Below are 25,221 nucleotides of genomic sequence, written 5' to 3'. Positions count from 1 at the left end.
TCAGAGGTAGGTTCTTTACGCAGAGAGTGGTTGGGGTGTGGAATGGACTGCCTGCAGTGATAGTGGAGTCAGACACTTTAGGAACATATAAGCGGTTATTGGATAGGCACATGGAGCACACCAGGATGATAGGGAGTGGGATAGCTTGATCTTGGTTTCAGATAAAGCTCGGCACAACATCGTGGGCCGAAGGGCCTGTTCTGTGCTGTACTGTTCTATGTTCTATGTTTTCCTTGCCCATGTTACGCGAGATCACCATAATGTTGCTGATCATCCTTCATAGCGACCACCAAATTTGGATTTGACAAGTGTATTTCCTTTTGCAATCCTTGCCGCAGTTTTATATCAATTCCAGCACACTCTCCCGTAAAACATGACGTCCCACATCTTTCCAGTGTAAGAAACCTCCTCTTACTCTTGCCTGCTCCTTCCAACCTGTATATAACCCACACCTAAATCAATTTTTTAAAAAGACACTGATAGTCAAGACCAAGGAAGGCTGCCATTATCTGATGGCAGTGAAGCTTTGTAACCATATAGTAACACCAAATCCCACAAGAGGTCAAAGGTAGAGGTTGAGAGGCGGTAGATTTAAACTGAGATGAGGAGGAACCACTTCTCGCAGAGGGTGGTGAATTTGTGGAACTCGCTGCCCCCTAGCGCGGTGGAGTCTGAATCATTGAATGGGTTAAAGAAGGAGCTAGATATATTTCGAATTTTAAAAACGGGTCAAAAGGATATGGGGAACAAATGGGGAGGTTGATTTGAGACCAGGGAGAGATAAAGTTTACCAAGTTTATTTGTCGGTGTCACAAGTGTTCGAGTACATTGAGAGAGAATTTAGCATGGCCAATGCATCTAACCAGCACGTCCTTCACATTGTGGGAGGAAACCGGAGCACCCGGAGGAAACTCATGCAGACGCCGGGAGAACATGCGGACACTGAACAGAGAGTGACCCGAGCCGGGAAATGAACCCTGGTCCCTGGTGCTGTGAGGCAGCAGTGCCAATCACTGTGCCACCGTGCCGTCCCATGATCTGATTGAATGGCGGAGCAGGCTCGAAGGGCTGTATTGCCTACTTTTGCTCCTAATTCCTATGTTCCTATGAGGTACCGTATCTTTGAATTAGCTTGGGTGGCACAGTGGTTAGCACTGCTGCCTCACAGCGCCAGGGACCCAGGTTCAAGTCTGGCCTCAGGTTACTGTCTGTGTGGGGTTTGCAAGTTCTCCCCGTGTCTGCATGGGCTTCCTCCGGGTGCTCCAGTTTCCTCCCACAGTCCAAAGATGCGCAGGTTAGGTTGATTGGCCATGCTTAATCGATCCTAGTGTCACGGTATTAGCAGGGTAAATATATGGGGTTACAGGAATAGGCCCTGGGTAGGATTGTGGTCAGTGCAGACTCGATGGGCCGAATGGCCTCCTTCTGCACTGTAGGAATTCCACGATTCTATGAAAATATGTTCTTGAAGAACAAGAATAGCCAATTGAAAATAGCTTTCCTCTTATTAGAAAAGTCAAGGATAGGAAAGGCTTTCCTGGCAAGCCCATTCAGCCCAGTTAAGCTTAGCCTTCTGGAGCTCCAGCTGTCCCAGAGGAACATCGAGGTGGGTCAGGATGGCACAGGAGGTGGCCATTCAGCCCATCAAGGTATTTCCAATCCTCCTAACTGGCTGGTCTACCTTTCAAAAGCAGATCAGATTGAAGAGAAGATAAAGAGTCCGATTCCAACCCAGTGCAGGTGGACGGGTTTGGAGCGAGTTAAAATCTCACCCGTTTTATATGGTCGCCAGACAACAAAAGAGGAATTGAAAGCCCAATGATCTTCATCAGAAATATTCTAATCTGAACATCTGAGATTTTTAAAAAATTATTCCATGGATTTCATGATGAAAAAGAAAGTTTAAAGTTATTTTAAAAGTTTATTTATTAGTGTCACAAGTAGGCTTATATTAACACTGCAATGAAGTTAGTGTGAAAATCCCCTAGTCGCCACACTCCGGCGCCTGTTCGGGTACACTGAGGGAGAATTTAGCACGGCCAATGCACCCTAACCAGCACGTCTTTCGGACTGTGGGAGGAAATCGGAGCACCCGGAGGAAACCCATGCAGACATGGGGAGAACGTGCAGATTCCCAATGACCCAAGCCGGGAATTGAACCTGGGTCCCTGGCGCTGTGAGGCAGCAGCAGTGCTAACCACTGTGCCACCCCCATAAACGATATTGGCAAGGCAAGCATTTGAGCTGCTCCAAAGCACAGCCAAGAGTCTGAAGTCACATGTGGGCCAGAGCACGTAAGGACGGCAAACTTCCTTCCCTAAATGTGAACCTGGTGGGTATTTTTTTTTTCAATTGACAATCTGATGATTCCCAAAGGTCGGGGAGTCTAAAACTAGAGGGCATAGGTTTAAGGTGAGAGGGGAGATACAAAAGGGTCCAGAGGGGCAATTTTTTCACACAGAGGGTGGCGAGTGTCTGGAACAAGCTGCCAGAGGTAGTAGTAGAGGCGGGTACAATTTTGTCTTTTAAAAAGCATTTAGATAGTTACATGGGTAAGATGGGTATAGAGGGATATGGGCCAAATGTGGGCAAATGGGATTATCTTAGGGGTTTAAAAAGAAAATAAGGGTGGCATGGACAAGTTGAGCCAAAGGGCCTGTTTCTATGCTGTAAACCTTTATGGCTATGATAGTTTAAGGCCACCATTACTGAGATTAGCGTTATTAATTGCTTTCAATTCCAGTTATTAATTAGAGTCAGAGGTTTACAACATGGAAACAGGCCCTTTGACCCAACTTGTCCATGCCACCCTTTTTTTAAAACCCCTAAACTAATCCCAATTTCCCGCATTTGCCCCATATCCCTCTATACCCATCTTAGAACATAGAACATAGAACAGTACAGCACAGAACAGGCCCTTCGGCCCACGATGTTGTGCCGAGCTTTATCTGAAACCAAGATCAAGCTATCCCACTCCCTAGCATCCTGGTGTGCTCCATGTGCCTATCCAATAACCGCTTAAATGTTCCTAAAGTGTCTGACTCCACTATCACTGCAGGCAGTCCATTCCACACCCCAACCACTCTCTGCGTAAAGAACCTACCTCTGATATCCTTCCTGTATCTCCCACCACGAACCCTATAGTTATGCCCCCTTGTAATAGCTCCATCCACCCGAGGAAATAGTCTTTGAACGTTCACTCTATCTATCCCCTTCATCATTTTATAAACCTCTATTAAGTCTCCCCTCAGCCTCCTCCGCTCCAGAGAGAACAGCCCTAGCTCCCTCAACCTTTCCTCATAAGACCTACCCTCCAAACCAGGCAGCATCCTGGTAAATCTCCTGTGCACTCTTTCCAGCGCTTCCACATCCTTCTTATAGTGAGGTGACCAGAACTGCACACAATATTCCAAATGTGGTCTCACCAAGGTCCTGTACAGTTGCAGCATAACCCCACGGCTCTTAAACTCCAACCCCCTGTTAATAAAAGCTAACACACTATAGGCCTTCTTCACAGCTCTATCCACATCTTACCCATGTAACTTGTCCAAATGCTTTTTAAAAGATAAAATTGTACCCGCCTCTACTACTACCTCTGGCAGCTTGTTCCAGACACTCACCACCCTCTGTGTGAAACAATTGCCCCTCTGGACACTTTTGTGTCTTTAATCGGATTTAAATCCCAGAGTTGTCCCCGGTGAAATTTGAACCCGTGTCCCCAGAGCATTAGCTGCTGGATTGTCTAGTCCTGTGATATTAACCACTGCCCCACCGCCTCCCTCCACTATAACTAATTACAAAAATAAATCATCCTTCCACTTTGTGGCCGAGACGTTTATTTAAAAAAAAACAGAATTCCTGCCTCTCCTCCGCCCTCCCAAAAAATTACACGACTGGCCCTAAGAATAAAAGGCCTTACCTCTTCAACCTATAAATAAAAACAGAAAATGGGAGGGGAGGGGGAACAAACTCAGCTGCATCTGTGGACAGATATAGAGTTAACCCTTCGGATCTGAATGACCTTTCTCCAGGACTATAATAAATGGGTGTTCGGTCGACATTAAAAGGCCCACCTACCTCGGAAGGCTTTCGCAGTCCCCTGTGTCCTCAAGGAGCCGATAGTTGCCGTCCTCCTGGCGCTGTTCAGGAGGCTCCCAGCCGCTTGTCTCAGAGCCATGGTCGAACAGGTCGAGTTGCAACTCCGACAGCACCGCCTAGGTTATTTTTCACCCCCCTTCCCCGCAGGGCAGCAGCCCAATAAACACAGTCAAAAAGAAGTCTTCCTGAATTGAGCCACAGGTAAAGTGGGGGGGGAAAATCACCTGGCGATTGAGTAACCAACCTGAAACTGACACCAAACTCGATACACTGCGTTCCACCGGGCCGGGCGGCACAATAGGTTGACTGGCAACCACTGTAGCCAATGACTGTCTCAACGTTGCAAACAAACTGAATGGTGCCAATCCAGTGCCTGTGTTTGGTCTCTGCCTCGCCTCTTCCACAAGGACTAGGGTCCAATTGGTCAGCGAGGGGGGCGAGAACATTGACTTTGTTACTGATCTTTTGGAAGGGGTCTTTAAAAGTTTCCAAACTTTCTTCGAAGGACGATTTGAAATACTTGCATCAAGGCAAGAAAGGGCGGTTAGCGCTGTTAAAGTATATTTATTAGTGTCACAGGCAGGCTTACACTAAACCTGCAATGAAGTTGGCACAGTGGTTAGCACTGCTGCCTCACAGCAAGAGTTTTAACAACACCAGGTTAAAGTCCAACAGGTTTATTTGGTAGCAAATGCCATTAGCTTTCGGAGCCCTGCTCCTTCGTCAGATGGAGTGGATATCTGCTCCCAAACAAGGCACACAGAGACACAAAATCAATTTACAGAATACTGATTAGAATGCGAATCTTTACAGCTAATCAAGTCTTAAAGACACAGACAATGTGAATGGAGGGAGCATTACAGCGCCAGGGACCCGGATTCGATTCCGATTCTCCAAGGCGGCCTTCACGACACACGACAGCGCAGAGTCACTGAGCAGAGACTGATAGCCAAGTTCCGCACACATGAGGACGGCCTCAACCGGCACGGTAGCACAGTGGTTAGCACTGCTGCTTCACAGCTCCAGAGTCCCGGGTTCGATTCCCGGCTCGGGTCACTGTCTGTGTGGAGTTTGCACATTCTCCTCGTGTCTGCGTGGGTTTCCTCCGGGTGCTCCGGTTTCCTCCCACAGTCCAAAGATGTGCGGGTTAGGTTGATTGGCCAGGTTAAAAATTGTCCCTTAGAGTCGTGGGATGCGTAGGTTAGAGGGATTAGCGGGTAAAATATGTGGGGGGAGGGCCTGGGTGGGATTGTGGTCGGTGCAGACTCGATGGGCCGAATGGCCTCCTTCTGCACTGTAGGGTTTCTATGTTTAACCAGGATCTTGGGTTCATGTCACACTATCTGTAACCCCCACGACTTGCCTGGGCTTGCAAAATCTCACTAACTGTCCTGTCTGGAGACAATGCACATCTCTTTAACCTGTGCTTAACCCTCTCTCCACTCACATTGTCTGCACCTTTAAGACTTGATTACTTGTAAAGACTCGCATTGCAACCATTATTTTGTAAATTGAGTTTGTGTCTTTAGATGCCCTGTTTGTGAACATGGGTCCTCACTCACCTGAAGAAGGGGCAGCGCTCCGAAAGCTAGTGCTACCAAATAAACCTGTTGGACTTTAACCTGGTGTTGTGAGACTTCTTACTGTGTTTCCTCCCATAGTCCAAAGACATGCTGGTTAGGTGCATTGGCCATGCTAAATTCTCCCTCACTGTACCTGAACAGGCACAGGAGTGTGGCGACTAGGGGATTCTCACAATAACTTAATTGCAGTGTTAATGTAAGCCAACTTGTGACAAATAAATAAACTTTACTTTAAGTTGCTGTGAAAATCCCCGAGTCGCCACACTCGCCAGTTCAGGTACACTGAGGGAGAATTTAGCATGGCCAATGCACCTAACGTCTTTCGGACTGTGGGAGGAAACCGGAGCCCCAGAGGACACCCACCCAGACGCAGGGAGGATGTGCAGACTCCGCATAGACAGTGACCTGAGCTGGGAATCGAACCCAGGTCCCTGAGGCCCCGGGAGTGCTCTTTTAAAAGATTTTTTTAAACCTCAAAGGACGTTTTGAAATACTTTCATAAAGACAAAAAAGGGCAGCACGGTGGCACAGTGGTTAGCACTGCTGCCTCACCGGGCCAGGGACCTGGGTTTGATTCCTGACCTCGGGTGACTGTGCGGAGTTTGCACGTTCTCCCCGTGTCTGCATGGGTTCCTCTGGGCACTCTGGTTTCCTTCCACAGTCCATTGGCCATGTTAAATTCTCCCTCAGTGTACTCGAACAGGCACCAGAGTGCGGCGACTAGGGGATTTTCACAGTACCTTCATTACAGGGTTAATGTAAGACTACTCGTGACACTAATAAATAAACTTAAACAAACCCACGACCACTTCAATCCAGAAGGAAAAGAGTGACATACATGAGAACAGAGCCTTGGTGAGGCCACACCTTTAAGTATTGTATGCAGTTGTGGTCTCCTAGTATGAGGAAGGACATTCTTGCTATTGAGGGAGTCCAGTGAAGGTTCACCATACTGATTCCCGGAATGGCAGGACGGACAGAGGAAGAGAGATTGGATCGACTGGGCTTGTACTCACTGGAATTTAGAAGAATGAGAGGGGATCTCATAGAAACATATAAAATCCTGATGGGACTGGACAGGCTCGGTGCGGGAAGAATGTTCCCGATGTTTGGGGAAGTCCAGAACTAGGGATCACAGTCTAAGAATAAGGGATAAATCATTCAAGACTGAGATGAGGAAGAATTTCATCACTCAGAGAGTTGTGAACCTGTGGAATTCTCTACCACAGAAAGCTGTTTGGGCCAATTTGTTAGTAATGTTCAAGCGGGAGCTGGACGTGGCTCTTACGGCTAAAGGGATCAAGAGGTACGGAGAGAACGCGGAAGTGGGATACTGAAAGTGCATGATCAGCCATGATCATATTAAATGGCAGTGCAGGTTCAAAGGGCTGAATGGCCTACTCCTGCATCTATTTTCTATGAACACCCCCACCTGCAAGTTCCCCTCCAAACCACTCACCATTTTGACTTGGAAATATATCACCGTTCCTTCGCAGTCGCTGGGTCAAAATCCTGGAATTCTCTCCCTAACAGCATTGTGAGTCAACCCACAGTACATGGACTGCAGCGATTCAAGAAGGCAGTTCACCACCACCTTCTCAAGGGCAACCAGGGATGGGCAATAAATGTTGGTCCAGCCAGCGACGCCCATGTCCCATGATTGAATAAAAATCTGGAATCTGAAACAAAAACAAAAAATGCTGGAAAATCTCAGCAGGTCTGACAGCATCTGTGGGGAGAGAGAATAGAGCCAACGTTTCGAGTCTGGATGACCCAAGGGTCCTGACTCAAAATGTTGGCTCTGTTCTGTCTCCACAGATGCTGTCAGACATACTGAGATTTTCCAGCATTTTATGTTTTTGTTGGAATACATGCAATTTGGCAGCATATGGTTAACGTTGCAAAATTTCCCAAGGAGCAACTGTCCAACAAACTTTCACACCAATACCACTTAAGAGGTGACCATATAAAGCTTGGTCGAAGGAGGTCTTGGTTATGAAGAGATGTTTAGGAAATATAGTCCAGAGTTTTGGGATCCTGGCGGATAAAAATGCCAGGTCGCAAATGGTGGAGTGATTTGAAAATCAGGAATGGCCCAGAGTAGAGAGGAACGCGGAGATTGCAGAGGCTTGTTGGGTGGATAAGGTTACAGAGATAAGAAAGTAGGCGAGGTCATGTATGAGTTTTGAAAGCATGGATGGAAAGTTTAAAGTAGAGGTGTTGCTTAATCACTGTCACCGCTTAGCGAGAGGGAAACAAACCCCACCACCTTTCTGATCACTGATAGAGAGTGAGAGGAGAAATTTGTGGTGTTTAAATGGTCCATAATGACATAGTACCAAGATTCAAATAGTACTTTCATCACAATGTTAGAAATAAAGCACAAATTTATTGAACAAATTAAGTTACATGAACTTGCTGCATGGAAAATGCTGCGGAGATTACAAATAGTTTTTAAAGTTTTAACAGAGGTTACAAACCTTTTATTATCCCCTGGGATAGATCACCCACAGATGAAAATAGACTGATGACCATATCACAGGCCTGACACATTGAGTTTGGACGCCAGATGTTGTTTCAAAGCTGAGAGCAAACTTGGGCCTTTCTCTGAACTGAGGAGGTGAATCACTTGAACTTCGAGTCATAGAGGTTTATAGCATGGAAACAGGCCCTTCGGCCCAACTTGTCCATGCTGCCCAGTTTTTAACCACAAAGCTAGTCCCAATTGCCCGTGTTTGGCCCATATCCCTCTGTACCCATCTTACGCATGTAACTCTAAATGCTTTTTAAAAGACAAAATTGTACCCGCCTCTACTACTACCTCTGGCAGTTTGTTCCAGACACTCACCACCCTCTGTGTGAAAACATTGCCCCTCTGGACCCTTTTGTATCTCTCCCCTCTCACCTTAAACCTATGCCCTCTAGTTTTAGACTCTCCTACCTTGGGGAAAAGATATTGACTATCTAGCTGATCTGTGCCCCTCATTATTTTATAGACCTCTATAAGATCACCCCTCAGCCTTCTATGCTCCAGGGGAAAACAGTCCCAGTCCATCTAGCCTCTCCTTATAACTCAAACCATCAAGTCCCGGTAGCATCCTAGTAAATCTTTTCTGCATTCTTTCTAGTTTAATAATATATTTTCTATAATAGGGCGACCAGACCTGTACACAGTATTCCAAGTGTAGCCTCACTTTTGTACAACTTTAACAAGACATCCCAACTCCTGTATTCAATGTTCTGATAGAACTTGTTCTTTTTCATTATCTGGTTTTTACCAGGATGGATGTAGGAATTGAATTTTGTATTTTATTTATTAGTGTCGCAAGTAGGCTTACATTAACACTGCAATGAAGTTACTGTGAAAATCCCCTAGTCGCCACACTCCTGTTCGGGTACACTGAGGGAGAATTTAGCACGGCCAATGCACCTAGCCAGCACGTCTTTCAGACTGTGGGAGGAAACCAGAGCGTCTGGAGGAAACCCACACGACATGGGGAGAACGTGCAGACTCCACGCAGACAGTGACCCAAGCTGGGAATCGAACCCGGGTCCCTGGCGCTGTGAGGTAGCAGTGCTAATCACTGTGCCACCGTGCCATGCATAATGAGTGCTGAAATTGGCCACAGTGGTCACTGAACTAGGGAGAGAAAGAGTCCTGGTTGGTGTGGGTCCTGGCATCGATGTTCCTTTAGGAAATATGGCACTGTTCAATCATCACCAGCCCTCTAGTGCTTCCCTGCTAGTAATGGTCTCTGTTGGAGCATCATCGCTTGACCACATGTCTGTTGTCACAACCTGGTTCCCCTCGCCAGACCTCTGAGGAGCTGGCGATGTGACACGTGCTGGGACTGCGCGAGCGTGCTTGTCTAGTGCTTGGAGCAGCGATTCCACCTCCGGACACAAAGCATGAACCTCCCACATGACCGTATCGGACACAGCCTGGCACATCACAGCAACCTCCTTCAGCAGTTCGAGGCTGCTCAGTCCAACATCGCTGAGGTTGACTGCCCGAATCCTGGTCAGGGCAATACCCAAGAGGCTCCGGGGTGCTGGGCAGCTGTAGCTCTCGAGGGTAACCTGTAGCAAAGACTGGAACTTCAGCAGTGCCTCCTCTGTGGAAGTTAGGTAACAAACAATTGTGAAAATTAAAGTTCCATAATTGTCAAAAAACTCTGTCAAGTAATGGAAAATGATTATTAGCTAAACAAGGCCTTCAGTGAGGCCGTCAGTGAGGCCAACGCTTACATACTCAAGATAAGCGACTAAATCCAAAACCCTTGTTCCATAAACACCGCATTCCAAGACTAGGACACAGGATAAAAACAAAGAACAAGTTACCATGACGATTACCCAATAGTGAGATGTGGGGACATATTATGCTAATGAAGGATTGGCAGGGGACAGTTTTCTATTGGATGAGAAAGGACAAAAGGCTATGCTATGATTGGTGGATATGTATGCAAATGAAGGATTAGAAGTTGCTCGTTTCTCATTTGCTGTAATTAACTATAACTGCTAATTATCTGTCTGAATCAACAGAACACCCGGCAATACTGCTTGCCTCGTGTTCTCACTTGTGCACAAGTTATTAAAGCTTGGAAATTGAGTACTCTGGGTTTAAAGTGAAGTTTGTACACAAGTCGACTGCACTTTAAGTGTTGTCTGTACTCAAAATCCTCTATACCTCTGCAATGAAAAGGAAACAAGGTTTCAGTTGTCACCCACTGCCTCTGGCTTCTTCATCAGAGGGGGTTGTGGGCGGCACAGTAGCACAGTGGTTAGCACTGCTGCTTCACAGCTCCAGGGACCTGGGTTCGAATCCCGGCTCGGGTCGCTGTCTGTGTGGAGTTTGCACGTTCTCCCTGTGTCTGCGTGGGTTTCCTCCGGGTGCTCCGGTTTCCTCCCACAGTCCAAAGATGTGCGGGCTAGGTTGATTGGCCATTCTAAATTGCCCCTTAGTGTCCCGGGATGCATAGGTTAGAGGGGTTAGTGGGTAAATATGTAGGGATATGTGGATAGGGCCTGGGTGGGATTGTGTTTGGTGCAGACTCGATGGATCGAATGGCCTCTTTCTGCACTGTAGAATTCTATGAATTCTTGGAATTGTCCACCCCAAATGTCGACAATCCGTCAAGATGAAAAGCCTCAACAAAAACGTCTCTCCTTTTTTAACCAATACTTAAATTCCGGAATACCAAACGATTGGAACAGAATGAGAAAAATACCAACCTAAAACTTTAGGCTGTGTGGAGTCGAGAATGTCAGCAGATCCATTGGTTGATCCACTTGGTTTGATGCCATTCATGGCTTCATTTGACAACAGTTCCTGAGCGTATAAGGAAATCCCATTTAAAACACAATGGAATTAGTGCTTCCATAACAAAGTGGTGTCCCTGTAACGATTTATGTGGGATTCCCACCATCACCAGTGCTTACATCGTGACATTTCATCACGATTCATTTCAGAGAAAAAAAAATGACTGCTCCAAAATGAAAAATTTACTCTAAGATGCTCCAAAAATGTGCACGTTAGGTGGATTGGCCATTGTCCCTTGGTGTCCAAAGATCATAGAATCCCTACAGTGCAGAAGGAGGCCATTCGGACCATTGAGTCTGCACTGACCACAATTCTACCCAGGCCATATTCCCATAACCCCATGCATTTACCCTCTAATCCCCCTGACACGAAGGGACAATTTAGCATGGCCAATCAACCTAACCTGCACATCTTTGGACTGTGGGAGAAAACCGGAGCACCCGGAGGAAATCCATGCAGACACGGATAGAAAGTGCAAACTCCACACAGACAGTGACCCGAGGCCGGATCTGAACCGGGGAACCTGGTGATGTGAGGCAGAAGTGCTAACCACTGTGCCACCATGCCACCCGTGCTAAACTGGCAGCATGCCAAATTGCCGCTTAGTGTCCAAAGATGTGCAGGTTAGGTAACTCACCTCCTGATACCCCTCCCCGATCCCCCACAAAGCCTGTCCACAAGGCACAAGTCAGGAGTGTGATGGAATACTCCCCACTTGCCTGGATGGGTGCAGCTCCAACAACACTCAAGAAGCTCGACACCATCCAGGACAAAGCAGCCCCGCTTGATTGCTACCCCTTCCACAAATATCCACTCCCTCCACCAGTGACAAAGAGTGGCAGCCATGCGTAACACCTACAAGATTCACTGCAGGAACTCACCAAGGCTCCGTAGGCAGCACTTTCCAAAGAGCAACTAGCAATGGGCAACAAATGCTGACCTAGCCAGCGACACCCACATCCGTATATGAATTTTTTAAAAACTTGCGTTGCCATAACCTATGGGTTAAGCGCTGGAAAATGGGATTAGAGTGGTCAGATCTTTGTCGACTGACATGGGCACGAAGGGCTGAATGGCCTCCTTCTGTGCTGTAAACGTCTATGAATCTAAAAAAACACAGGAGGGCACATAGTTTTACAAGAGGAACTGCCCAGATCATGCTTTACGATAATCATATCTACACTTGCCAGAGTGTCTTTGACAAGAGCTAGGACACATTATGGTGAACTGGAAGGGTCTTGAATGTAATGCTGTGGTGGGGAGGCCTGCTCATACTCACATATACGGAATGATTCCTTGGTTTTGGTGCTGAGGGATACTGTTTGGAAAGTTGGAGGAGTGGTGACGTAGTGGCATTGTCGCTGGACTAGTGACCCCCAGACCCAGGGAAATGCTCCGGGACCCGGGTTCAAATCCTACCATGGCAAATTTGAATTCAATAAAAATCAGGAGTTAAAAATCTAACAATGACCATGAAACCATTGTCGAGAAAAACTCATCTGGTTCACTAATGCCCCTTTAGGGAAGGAAATCTTCCGTCCTTACCCGGCCTGGCCTACATGTGACTCCAGATCCACAGCAACGTGGTTGACTCTTAAATGCCCTTAGGGATGGGCAATAAATGCTGGCCCTGCCAGCGATGCCCACATCCCATGAATGAATGAAAAAAAAACCTTAGCCATCTTCAGGGGAAGAGAAAGAAACTGGAAAAACCAATCAAACGGCGATGGAATTAACCCACTTATCAGATGAACAGAACATCTTGCCTGAGATTACTTTTCTAATCAGAACCTTCAAATCTCCTTCACAAAGAAAGAAAGTTTTGTTGGGGGTAGAGAGGCTGACCTGAATGGTTTGATTGAGTGTGTTGAGATGTTGAAGTTGAGTTGCCACGCTATTCAACATTCGCCAGCATGCTGGTAAAACATTATAGCACTGACCAATCAGACACTTGACCGCTGCTAACCTAAACCAATAAAAAAGGTCCATTAGTCACGTGTAGAAGCATAGTAACAGAGAGTTCAATCACATCTGCAACACAGAGACAGATCATTTGGCCCAAATAGCCCACACTGATGCTTATGTTAGGCACTTACTTTCCCTATTTATTTTCGAGAGAGTGCAGAGGAGGTTTACAAGAATGGTTCCAGGGATGAGACATAAATTATGAGGATTGATTGGAAAAGTTCTTCTTGGAGAGAAGAAGGCTGAGAGGAGATTTGATAGACATGTCAATGTGGAGAAGTGTGAGGTGATGCATTTTGGTAGGAAGAGCATGGAGAGAGAACATAATATAAGTGGTAAAGGCGGTGCAGGAGCAGTGGGACCTGGGTATATATGTGCATAGATCATTGAAAGTGGCAGGACAGGTGGAGAGAGCAGTTAATAAAGTATACCGTACCCTGGGCTTTATTAATAGGGACATAGAGTACAAGAGCAAGGAGGTTATGCTGAACTTATGCAAGACACTAGTTAGACCTCAGTTGGAATATTGTATACAGTTCTGGGCACCATACTTTAGGAAGGATGTGAATGGATTGGAGAGAGCGCAGAAAAGGTTTACAAGAACGGCTCCAGGGATGAGAAATCTTCTTCAGTCATGAGGATAGATTGGAGAGGTTGGGTCTGTTCTCCTTGGAGAGAAGAAGGTTAAGAGGAGATTTGATAGAGATGTTCAAAATCTTGAGGGGGCTGGACAGAGTAGATGGGGAGAAGCTGTTCCCTCTCCAAAAAGGATCGAGAACGAGAGAGTGAAGTGACTTAAAGTGATTTGCAAAAGAAGCAAATGCAATGTGAGAAAAAACACTTTCACTTGGTGAGTGATTGGGCTCTGGAATGTACTGCCTGAGCGTGTGGTGGAGGCAGGTCCAATCGAGGCACTCAAGGAGGGAATTGGATAATTATCTGTCGTGAAAGAGTGATCTGGCTGAGTAGCTCTTACAAAGAGCCAGCATGAACACGATGGGTCAAATGGCTTCTTTCTGTACTGTTACCGTTCTATCATTCTGCACAGCACATTATCATTATTGTCATGAGGTTCCTGCTCACTACTCGCAAGAAAAACGCCCTTGTGTAACTTTAAACTTGAAAAAACTTTGGATGTAGCTGTGATAGAAGCAGATGGTAAATTGCACACATTAACATCATGTTTTAGTACAATACAACTGACTACTTCACATTTCTACACTTCAACATGGATGCCATCTTTGGTGGTACATTATTCCATCTGATTGTTTGTAAACATTTCCCAGTCCCTACTGAGTGATCTTAGGAACAATATTATTTTTAAAATTCGTTAACGGAGCATTAACATAGAGTCCCTATAGTGCAGAAGGAGGCCATTTAGTCCATTGAGTCTACACCAACTAAAGTTGCATGAGGATTTTACAAGCTGTGCGTGCGTGCGTGTGTATTACTGGCACTGGCAGAAGGGGCACCCAGAGTTCCTGCTCAAACTGTCTCAATTGGGAGCAAGTGCAGTGGGAAGAAATCACACACAGTCTGAGCAGGAACTCAACTAAAAGAGCTGGATTGTTTGGGCTCACATATTCACACACACACATGCAGACATACTCACACCAACACACGAAACACACACACACACACTCAGATTCCTAAAGGTAACCAAGGCTAATTTTATCACCCTGACAGCTGAGACCAGCTAAGTAATTCCCTCTACCACCAACCAGCCCCCCCCCTCCCCACCCCCCCCACACCCCCTACCCTCCTTCGAAAGGCAATTGTTGAATCATTGGTGCACATCTCAGGAATTGGAACAAGGCAGCAGATACGGACCTGTAGACACTTAGAAGATCTTCCTTCAAGAAAGTCTGGAGAATTTGAGGATCCAACTCCATCATGGCTCTTTGCTGGTTAGTCGCGCTGAAAGGATCTCCCGCTGGACCTAGGACACAGCACACTCCAAAGTCAAAGTTCAGTCACAAGTAGGCTTACATTAATACTGCAATGAAGTTAGTATGAAAATCCCCTAGTCGCCACACTCCGGTGCCTGTTTGGGTACACTGAAACGGTCAAAACTCTGATAGATTTTTCTGGACAATTGAAATGATCATTATCATAATAACTTATAGACCATTCACCCCATTGCACCTGTGCTGGTTCTTTCCACATCGTCGCCCTTAAAGTGCTTCTTTTTTGTCTTCCCCACTATTTCTGGTCAGGCCTTTCCATGTGCTAGCAACACTCTGCATCACAAATGCCTCCCGACCTGAGCTGAAGCTGATACTTTAGCCCATTTTCCTAAGCCCATAAGATATAGGAGCAGAATTAGGCCTTTCAGCCCATCAAGTCTGCTCTGCCATTCAATCATGGCTGGTAAGTTTCTCAACCTCATTTTTCCACCTTTTCCCCGTAACCTTTGATCCCCTTACCAATCAAGAACCTATCTGTCTCTGTCTTAAATACACTCAATGACCCGGCCTCCACAACCTTCTGTGGCAATTAATTCCACAGATTCACCACCTTCTGGCTGAAGAAATTCCTCCTCATCTCGGTTCTAAAGGGTCGTCCCTTCACTCTGAGGCTGTGCCCCTCAGATTCTAGTCTCTTCCACTAATGGAAACATCCTCCCCATGCCCACTCTATCCGGGCCTTTTAGTATTCTGTAAGTTTCAATGAGATCCCCCCCTCATCCTTCTAAACTCCATCGAGTACAGACCCAGGGTCCTCAGGTGCTCCTCATATGTCAAGCTTTTCATTCCTGGGATCATCTTGCACTGATCCCACGTACTAGCTCTATTAGCTTCCCATTCAAGCCTCTGGTTGTTGTTTAAAGCATGTCCTTACCTCAAATATCCTTTTTTTAAAATCCTCCAAGCTATTTAATGTTTGGGTGCTTGTATAACTTAATCAATATTTATTTTCAATCGTTAAGATACCACGCACAAATATGGTTGAATAGTTACAGGTGAAACTCTTTTTTTTGCCTCATTCTTCTCATGGTCAAAGGTCTGTCATACAAACGTGGACTAGATGAGCCAAACGGTCTCCTCCTGTTCATAGGACATTGGCGTTGCTAGTTGCCTGAGGGCAGTTGAGAGTCAACCAATTGCTGTGGCTCTGGAGTCACACGTAGGCCAGACCGGGTAAGGACTGCAGATTTCCTTCCCTAAAGGACATTAGTGAACCAGATGGGTTTTCCCAACAATCGACAATGGGTTTCATGGTCATCAGTAGATTCTTAATTCCAGATATTTTTTATTGAATTCAAATGCCACCAGCTGCCGTGGCGGGATTCGAATCCGGGTCCCCTGAACATTTCTGGATTAAGAGTTAGGCGGTAATACCACTAGGCCTCCCTTTTTGATTATGTAAAGCTTGTTTTTGTGAGTAATTAGCTTTCAAGGGCTGGATGCATATATAGAGTCATAGAGGTTTCCAGCATGAAAACAGGCCCTTTGGCCCAACTTGTCCATGCTGCCCATATTTTACTACTAAGCTAATCCCAATTACGTTTGGCCCATATCCCTCTATACCCATCTCACCCATGTAACTGTCTAAATGCTTTTTAAAAGACAAAATTGCACCCGCCTCTACTACTACCTCTGGCAGCTCGTTCCAGACACTCACCACCCTCTGCGTGAAAAAATTGCCCCTCTGGACCCTTTTGTATCTCTCCCCTCTCACCTTAAACCTATGCCCTCTAGTTTTAGACTCCCCTAACTTTGGGAAAAGATGTTGACTATCTAGCTGATCTGTTCCCCTCATTATTTTATAGACCTCTATAAGATCATCTCTAAGCCTCCTACGCTCCAGGGAAAAAAGGTCCCAGTCTATCCAGCCTCTCCTTATAACTTAAACCATCAAGTCCCGGTAGCATCCTAGTAAAGCTTTTCTGCACTCTTTTTAACTTAATAATATCGTTTCTATAATAGTGACCAGAACTGTACACATTTAGGAGGAAGCTAACTAAGTACAGGAGGAAGAGAGGAATAGGCTGATAGGGTGAGAGGTGGTCAACAAGGAGCATGACAGCTGAAATAGACCAATTGTACCATTTTCATGCAGTAGACATAATTCCAGGGAATGTCAGTGCCAATAAATGGAATATTGCTTTCCACTTCTCTCACTCAGTTCAGTGTCAACATACGAATTACGAACACACAAATTAGGAGCAGGAGTAGGCCATTCGGCCCCATTGACCCTGCTGCTCCATTTAGTGAGATCGTGGCTCATTTAATTGTGGTCTCAAATCCACCGTTCCGCAATTGAGACCAACCCAGGTGTAGCAAAAGCTGGAAACAGGGAGAGACTATTTCTCACCTCAATTCCAACCTCTTCCTTCACCATTTTATATCATAGAATCCCTACAGTGCAGAAGGAGGCCATTTGGCCTATTGAGCCTGCACCGACAATAATCCCACCAATGCCCTATCCCCGTAAACCTACGTATTTACCCTGCTAATCCCTCTGACCAAGGGGCAATTTAGAATGGCCAATCCACCTAACCAGCACATCTTTGGACTGTGGGAGGAAACCGGAGCATCCGGAGGAAACCCACACAGACACTGGGAGAACGTGCAAATTCCACACTTACAATCACCCAAGATAGGAATGTAACCCGGGTCGCTGGCGCTGTGAGGCAGCAGTGCTAACCACTGTACCACCATGCCGCATGGCCATGGCCCTGTCCACCCTCCCTCTGACCTTGGAATTAAATTGCCAACTGAGCAAGTGGCCTAATTATGGTCAGTTTCATGTTGCACCATTGCGTCCACTAGCAAATGACAATCATTTTAATTAAACAACTGGCAGGGGGTGCGTTTACCACTTTCTGATACACCCTGCCCCATTTGATCTACTCTACTGAGTGCAGGAAAGGAAACGGCAGAATTTATTACCATGTGGTACCATAAGGAAATGCCCATGAACGGAAGCCATGAAATGTACTTAATGGATAGAATCCTCTGCTCCCTCTGGTGGTGAGATTGGAGGCGGCGAGGACATGTGGTTAGGCGGGAACACTTGGTGCTTGATGGAGGGACAGGACATTGGGCTATTAAGAGCCACCCCCTGCCCTTGTCATTGACCACTCCTACACCCCAGTCCTCACAACCCGCAACCCCCCACCCCCCCCGCCCCCCACCCCCCCACCATTACTTACCTGTGGCCTAGGTCACTCAGCGATCCTGAGACTGGTGCCTGCCATTCCAGCAGCAACCACCATCTTCCCATTGGCACTGCTGAGCGCAAGAGCAGACAGTCTCTGATTGGCTGGCAGCCCTTGGTGGACAGGTCTCCCACCTCTAGAGTCTTGATAACAGGGGAAGGCCTGGCCGCTGCTTGATTGGCCTGTGGTTCGGCAAGACTTCCCAATAGAACTGGCAGTATGGGTCGTTCACTAGCTCTCCAGCCAGCAGACATGACCCCTAACAAGATTCTGCCCCAACAGGCATTCTCAGGATGCTGCAATGTACAGGGGATGTAGCCATATTCCCGCACTCAATACAACCACTTCAGGTCAGCATATATCAGTCCATCAAGTCTGCACTGACTCTCTGACAAAGTATCTTACCCAGGTCCTCTCTCCCACCCTATCCCCATAACCCCACACATTTGCCATAGCTAATCGACCTCACCTACACATCCAGAGACACTAAAGGGCAATTTAGCATGGCCAATCCCCCTAATCTACACATCTTTGGACACTAAGAAACAATTTAGCATGGCCAATCCCCCCAACCTACACATCTTTGGACACTAAGGGGCAATTTAGCATGACCAATCCGCCTAACCTACACATCTTTGGACACTAAAAAATTATTTGACATGGCCAATCCACCTAACCTACACATCTTGGGACACTAAGGGGCAATTTAGCATGGCCAATCCCCCTAACCTACACATCTTTGGACCTTAAAAAACTATTTAGCATGGCCAATCCACCTAACCTACACATCTTGGGACACTAAAGGGGCAATTTAGCATGGCCAATCCACCTAACCTACACATCTTTGGACATTAAAAAACAATTTAGCATGGCCAATCCCCCTAACCTACACATCTTTGGACCCTAAAAACTATTTAGCATGACCAATCCACCTAACCTACACATCTTGAGACACTAAGGGGCAATTTAGCATGGCCAATCAACCTAAGCTCCACATTTTGGGGAAGAGTGTTCCAGATTTCCACTACCTTTACGTGAGGAAGTCGGTTTAGCATAGTTAGCTGGGCACCAACAGCGCGGGTTCAATTCCCGTACTGGCTGAGGTCATTCATGAAGGCCCCGCCTCCTCAACCTTGCCCCTTGCCTGAGGTGTGGTGATCTTCGGGTCCCTCAAAAGGGGAGAGCAGCCTATGGTCATCTGGCACTGTGGCAACTTTACCTTGACCTTTTTATGTGAGGCAATGCATCCTAATCTCATCCCTGAACAGCTTAGTTCCAATTTAAACATTCTTCCCCTTTGTCCTGAACTCCCCCACCAGAGGAAGTCGTTTCTCTCTATCCACCTATTTCAACTTCATTCAGCATCTTAAGACCCTCAATTAGATCACTCGTGAGTCTGCTTTACATCAGAGAATACATTTACTCCCTCCACCGATTAACTGTGGCAACCGTGTGCACCATCTACAAGATGTACTGAAGCAACTCACCAAGGCTCCTTCGACCGCACCTTCCAATCCTACAACCGCTACCGTCTAGAAGGACAAGGGCAGCAGACACATGGGAATGCCACCACCTGGAGGTTCCCCTCCAAGTCATTCCCCATCCTGTCTTGGAATATATCAGCCGTTCCTTCAATGTCGCTGGGTCGAAATCCTGGAATTTCCCGCCCGAACAGCACTTTGGGTGTACCTGCACCTCAGGGACTGCAGCGGTTCAAGAAGTCAGCTCATCACCACCTTCTCAAGGGCAACTAGGGATGGGTAATAAATGTTGGGCCCAGCCAGCGACGCTCATTGATTTGTTTTTTTAAATCCCCATAATGCAACCATTTTATGTCTGGCAGTGAGTGTTGACACATTATTTGGTATCGCAGACTGGCATCCGCGCACAAGAGCATTCAAGAGCGTGGGAGGGAGTTGCCACTGAATATCCCAGAAGCTCCAATGTTTGATTGCGAGACTGGGCGTTAAAAGGACCTCGTGTGGCCATGTGGCAGAAACCACCTAGTTTGGCATTTCCGGGCACCTCAGGGAAGGGTAACTCAATTATAGTTCCCCACCCCTCAATTGGTGCAGGACAACTCAGAGTGGAAAAGGGCTATCATGCGAGTGCCAGGATTAGTCTTTGATTTGATTTGATTTATCATTGTCACATGTATTAGTATACGATGAAAAGTATTGTTTCTTGCGCGCTATACAGACAAAGCATACCGTTCATAGAGAAGGAAAGGAGAGAGTGCAGAATGTAGTGTTACAGTCATAGCTCGGGTGTAGAGAAAGATCAACTTAATGCAAGGCAGGTCCATTCAAAAGTCTGACGGCAGCAGGGAAGAAGCTGTTCTTGAATCGGTTGTTACGTGACCTCAGACTTTTGTATCTTTTTCCTGATGGAAGAAGGTGGAAGATAGAATGTCCGGGGTGCGTGGGGTCCTTGATTATGCCGGCTGCTTTTCCCGAGGCAGCGGGAAGTGTAGGCAGAGTCAATGGATGGGAGACTGGGCTACATTCACAACCTTTTGTAGTTTCTTGGTTGCAGTGCCAATCACGCTTGCCAACGCAGGCAACCTGGGGGTGAGAAACTGGCGGAAAATGGAGCTGGCAGGGAGCGAGAGAGAGAGAAAGAGGGAGGGAGAAAGAGAAACTGAGACAAAAGACACACGACACTTCTCTCAATTTACTAGATATGTTGGACCTTTTAGAAATCTGTTGAACAACAGTTTGACTTTCAGGCACAGGTACTGTGCTTCTAAGAGCTGGGAAAATCTTTCAAGAGTTAGTAGGGGAACTGGCTTGGTGGTTTCCATTGGGAGTTGGTGTTACCCCTTCTTGAGACGTCTCATCGACACGATTCATCATGGAACATAGCCCTCCTGCATTCATGCTCGATCTTCTCCAGTTTGATCGCGATATGTGAAGGGACCTCGGGGATGGCCAAACGAAGAAACCTTTGGACACCCAAAAAGCCATGTTCGATCGCCACAGCCAGTAAGAAATAGTGAAGGTCAGGGAGGTCGGCAAAGAGTTGCCTGAATTCTGGAGACAGGCTTATGAGTCCGCAGTTGGTTATGATGGCCAGGGTTGTGAGATATTCAAAAGCCATCTGCCAGGCCCCAATGTTGGCAGAAGGGATCGGAAACTGCCTCTGTAAAACCTTGCTGAATTTCATGCTTTCCAACTTAATTCCCAGTAGATTGTTGAGGAAACTGAAGGAACCAGCAAGCGGGTAGGCACTCGAGAACAGGGTCACGTAGCCAAACTTTATGAACAGCTCCAGGTATTCCTCCAGTAGGCCTTCCGATGAATCCCTGAGGCTGCCTTCCGTTTCGATCAGCTGGCGACTGACGCTGGCTGGATCCATAAGTATTTTGTCCAAGCTGACTTGCTTCTTCCAGTAGGGGAGCACCGTGTCGAAAAACTGTACCATGACTTGGTGGGCCAGGAGCTGGGCAGACAGAGTATCCGCCAGCTGTTTCATGTCCCTCAGGTAGAAGGCAAAGTAATAGTGAATGGCAAAGTTGTTGAACAGGTAGAAGATAAGGACCTTGGCCAGCAAGTAGTTTTCGTGTGTGGAAACTAAGCGATGGTTCTCTTTTTCTGTCAGGTATTTGGCCAGGCCAAGATACACCTTGTTCAGCATTTCCACAACAATACTGTACACAAGTAGGGGGACATAGGTCCATAGCAGGCTCTGAACAGATTGCTCCTTTAGATCGTTCTCTTTAGCACTCCTATCCGCATCGATGTAGGTCACAATAAGTAAGGAAGTGACCAGGAGGCAGCCAAGTAAGAATGGCATTGAGGTCATCATGATCTTGATGAAGCGTTGCTGGTCATGTAAGGATAAGCCTCTGTTTGGGTCTAAGCCTAGTTTCTCCTCGAAACCCGACCTGACCCTGTCAAAGTTCCCCATCTGCCGTAGGGTCCCCCACCTGAACGTCAACTCTGAGCTGCGCTGTTTCCAGCCCTCCAGGAACACCGTGGACCAAATGATATTGTACAGGGCACAGAGGACACAGCCGCCGGAGTCCTTCAGGTTTGTGATGTAAAAGATCAGCTCCAGCAGGGTCCGGAACGCCAGACCCCACGTGAAGTAGCCGAGGAAGCCAAAGTACAAGGCGATCGATTCACCAAAATAGTTCCTCAAGGCTTGAACGGGTTGGCTGATGAGGTAGGAGTGCTGCTTCCATTGATCCTTCAGCTTCTCCAGCTCCTCCCTGTTGTGCATCGGGTACATCTTGGCGAGAAGTTTAGCTCCCCACAGCTCCGGGAAGATGGGCTTGCCCCGGTGGAGTCTGACGCCGGGCTCACCGGGAATGTGCCCCTCATCCCTGGCCAGGAGGTTGTCCAGCATGAACTTGATGATGTACAGCATCTCAGCCGTGGTCAGCAGTTCGGCCTCCGCCTCCCGGAAGTTGTCCCTGTCCTTGAAGTTGAACGGCCTGAAGTTGCCGTCACCATACACCTTCATCAGCGCCGCCTCCTCTGCCCCGCGCAGCAGCCGCTCCAGGGTGGCCCCGATCAGCAAGACCACTTTGCTTTGGGAGTGCTCCACCATTTTGACTTTCAGCTCTGCGCCGCCCAGCAACTTGGTGGCCTCGATGCGGGACATCAGCCATTCCAACGTCTCCTGCTTTATCCAAGGTGCAGCGTCCAGAACGACCAAGGCCAAAGGGAAAGCAGCGCTGCTCTTTGCTGCATCCTCCATCAATTGACCCAACGATCACAATTAGCCACTTTCCTATCGCTAAGTATATATCTTACTCTCTTGCACAAAGGAACAAGCCAGCGACTTTATTCTATACGGTTAGTGGCGTGGGAATGCTTTTATACCTAGCTTTAGTGTACATTGCAGTTTAGGTGCCCTGCATTCGAGTCCAATTTGAGTGAAGGTGATGAATGATTGAGGGCCAGGCAAACATCAACTGAGAAGCTTTGTGATGTCAGCCGCTATGTCATGAGGTGACAGGCAGTTTGCTTTTCATCTGACACAATTTTAATGTAAATATTGCCGCATCTTCACACCCCCCCCCCCCCCCCCCCCCCCCCCCCACCACCACCACCACCAGGAGAGAATGGGGGAAGGAAGGGAAAGAGAGAGAGAGAGAAAGGTTGGGCAAGGACAGAATTCTACAGTAGAGAACATAGAACATAGAAAAAATAGCACAAACAGGCCCTTCGGCCCACAAGTTGCGCCGGTCATGTCCCTACCTACCTAGGCTTATATATAGGCTTACCTACAACCCTCAATCCTATTAAGTCCCATGTACTCATGCAGAAGTCTCTTAAAAGACCCTATCGAGTTTGCCTCCACCACCACTGACGGCAGTCGATTCCACTCACCCACCACCCTCTGAGTGAAAAACTTACCCCGACATCTCCTCTGTACCTACTCCCCAGCACCTTAAACCTGTGTCCTCTCGTAGCAGCCATTTCAGCCCTGGGAGAAAGCCTCCGAGAATCCACCCGATCTACACCTCTCAACATCTTATACACCTCTATCAGGTCACCTCTCATCCTTCGTCTCTCCAAGGAGAAAAGACCGAGCTCCCTCAACCTATCCTCATAAGGCATGCCAACCAATCCAGGCAACATCCTTGTAAATCTTCTCTGCACCCTTTCAATCATTTCCACATCCCTCCTGTAATGAGGCGACCAGAACTGAGCACAGTACTCCAAGTGGGGTCTGATGAGGGTCTTTTATAGCTGCATCATTATCTCCCGACTCCTAAACTCAATCCCACGATTGATGAAGGCCAGCACACCATACGCCTTCTTAACCACCTCCTCTGCCTGCAAGGCCGATTTAAGAGTCCTATGGACCCGGACCCCAATGTCCTTCTGATCCTCTACACTGCTAAGAGTCTTACCCTTGATATTATACTCCTTCATCCCATTTGACCTGCCAAAATGGCCCACTACACATTTATCCGGGTTGAAGTCCATCTGCCACTTCTCCGCCCAGTCTTGCATCCTATCTATGTCACGCTGGGCCCAGCCAAGCCCAGCCCAGAAGGCCCCACCCAAATAATTTAAATAAATCACAGCCAGTCAGTGATAAATCCAATAGGGAATTCAAGCAAAACTTTACTGAAATGTTATAGAAGGAAGCCATTCAGCCCATCATGTCAGCACCGGCTCTCTGGATAAGTGATTCCCCAAGTGCTATTCCCCCGGCTTCTCCCTGTAACCCTGCACATTCTTCCTTCTCAGGTAACAGTCTAATTCCCTTTTGAATGCCTTGATTGAACCTGTCTCCACCTCACTCTCAGACAGTACATGCCAGATCCTAACTACTCCCTGTGTGAATCTGTCTCCACCACACCCTCAGACAGTGCATTCCAGATCCTAACCACTCGCTGCGTGAATCTGTCTCCACCACACTCTCAGACAGTGCATTCCAGATCCTAACCACTCGCTGCGTGAAAAAGGTTTTCCTTGTCGCCATTGCTTCTTTTGCCAATTACCTGAAATCCTTGCCCTCTTGTTCTCGGTCCTTCCACCAAGGGCAACACTTTCTCCCTATTGACTTTGTCCAGATCCCGAATGGTTCTGAACACCTCGATCAAATCTCCTCTCGGCTTTCCCTTCCTAGAATCATAGAATCCCTTCACTGCAGGAGACCAGTCGGCCCATCAAGCCTGCACTGACAACAATCCCATCCAGGCCCTACCCCCGTAACTCTGCTAATCCCCCTGACACTAAGGGACAATTTAACATGACCAATCCACCTAACCTGCACACCTTTGGACCGTGGGAGGAAACCGGAGCACCCGGAGGAAACCCACGCAGACACGGGGAGAACGTTCAGACTCTGCACAGACAGTCACTCAAGCTGGGTCCCTGGTGCTGTGAGGCAGCAGCGCTAACCACTGTGCCACCATGCCAACATCCCCAATCCATCCATGTAACTGAGGTTCCTCAACCCTGGAAACATTCTCGTGAATCTTTTCCGCACTCTCTCTCTCTCACTTTAATGCCTTCACTCAAAAACGTCTTTACCCAGAGAGTGGTCAGAAAGTGTAACTCGCTACTACAGGGAATGGTTAAAGCAAATATAGCACAAGTACATTCAAGTGGAGACTTGAACAGTAC

General features: G+C 47.3%; 3 protein-coding genes, 1 long non-coding RNA gene and 1 pseudogene across 5 annotated transcripts in view; all 5 read right to left on the bottom strand.

Moving 5' to 3' along the window:
• The window catches only part of gcdhb (glutaryl-CoA dehydrogenase b), a 28,880-nt gene extending 24,500 nt beyond the window's left edge, over nt 1-4,380 (bottom strand). Inside the window, exon 1 of one of the 2 annotated variants that reach the window (XM_078235073.1) lies at nt 4,078-4,380. In XM_078235073.1, the coding sequence (XP_078091199.1) occupies nt 4,078-4,177 (100 nt within the window). In that variant the 5' untranslated portion in view covers nt 4,178-4,380. The remainder of the gene's footprint in view (nt 1-4,077) is intronic. The other variant, XM_078235074.1, reaches the window with a different exon arrangement.
• LOC144507797 (uncharacterized) overlaps nt 1-25,221 on the bottom strand; it is a 266,778-nt gene that overhangs the window by 24,500 nt on the left and 217,057 nt on the right. The gene's annotated exons all lie outside the window — the stretch shown is intronic.
• Nucleotides 9,352-12,951, bottom strand: LOC144507534 (uncharacterized). Its single transcript, XM_078234669.1, has 3 exons — nt 12,847-12,951; nt 10,914-11,010; nt 9,352-9,796 (listed from the first exon to the last, which is right to left on the bottom strand). Exons 1-3 carry the CDS (start codon nt 12,904-12,906, stop codon nt 9,399-9,401), a joined length of 555 nt encoding a protein of 184 aa, XP_078090795.1. The 5' UTR covers nt 12,907-12,951; the 3' UTR covers nt 9,352-9,398.
• Nucleotides 20,966-22,834, bottom strand: LOC144507599 (anoctamin-10 pseudogene; annotated as a pseudogene).
• The window catches only part of LOC144507598 (uncharacterized), a 41,179-nt gene continuing 38,923 nt past the window's right edge, over nt 22,966-25,221 (bottom strand). Inside the window, exons 18-19 of the mRNA XM_078234753.1 lie at nt 24,594-24,739; nt 22,966-23,076 (exon numbers count right to left, since the gene is read on the bottom strand). Of these exons, the coding sequence (XP_078090879.1) occupies nt 22,966-23,076; nt 24,594-24,739 (257 nt within the window). The remainder of the gene's footprint in view (nt 23,077-24,593; nt 24,740-25,221) is intronic.

This window comes from Mustelus asterias, chromosome 19 (assembly GCF_964213995.1).
Source record: "Mustelus asterias chromosome 19, sMusAst1.hap1.1, whole genome shotgun sequence".
Lineage (NCBI taxonomy): Eukaryota > Metazoa > Chordata > Chondrichthyes > Carcharhiniformes > Triakidae > Mustelus > Mustelus asterias.
This window is presented reverse-complemented; position numbering and strand designations above follow the sequence as displayed.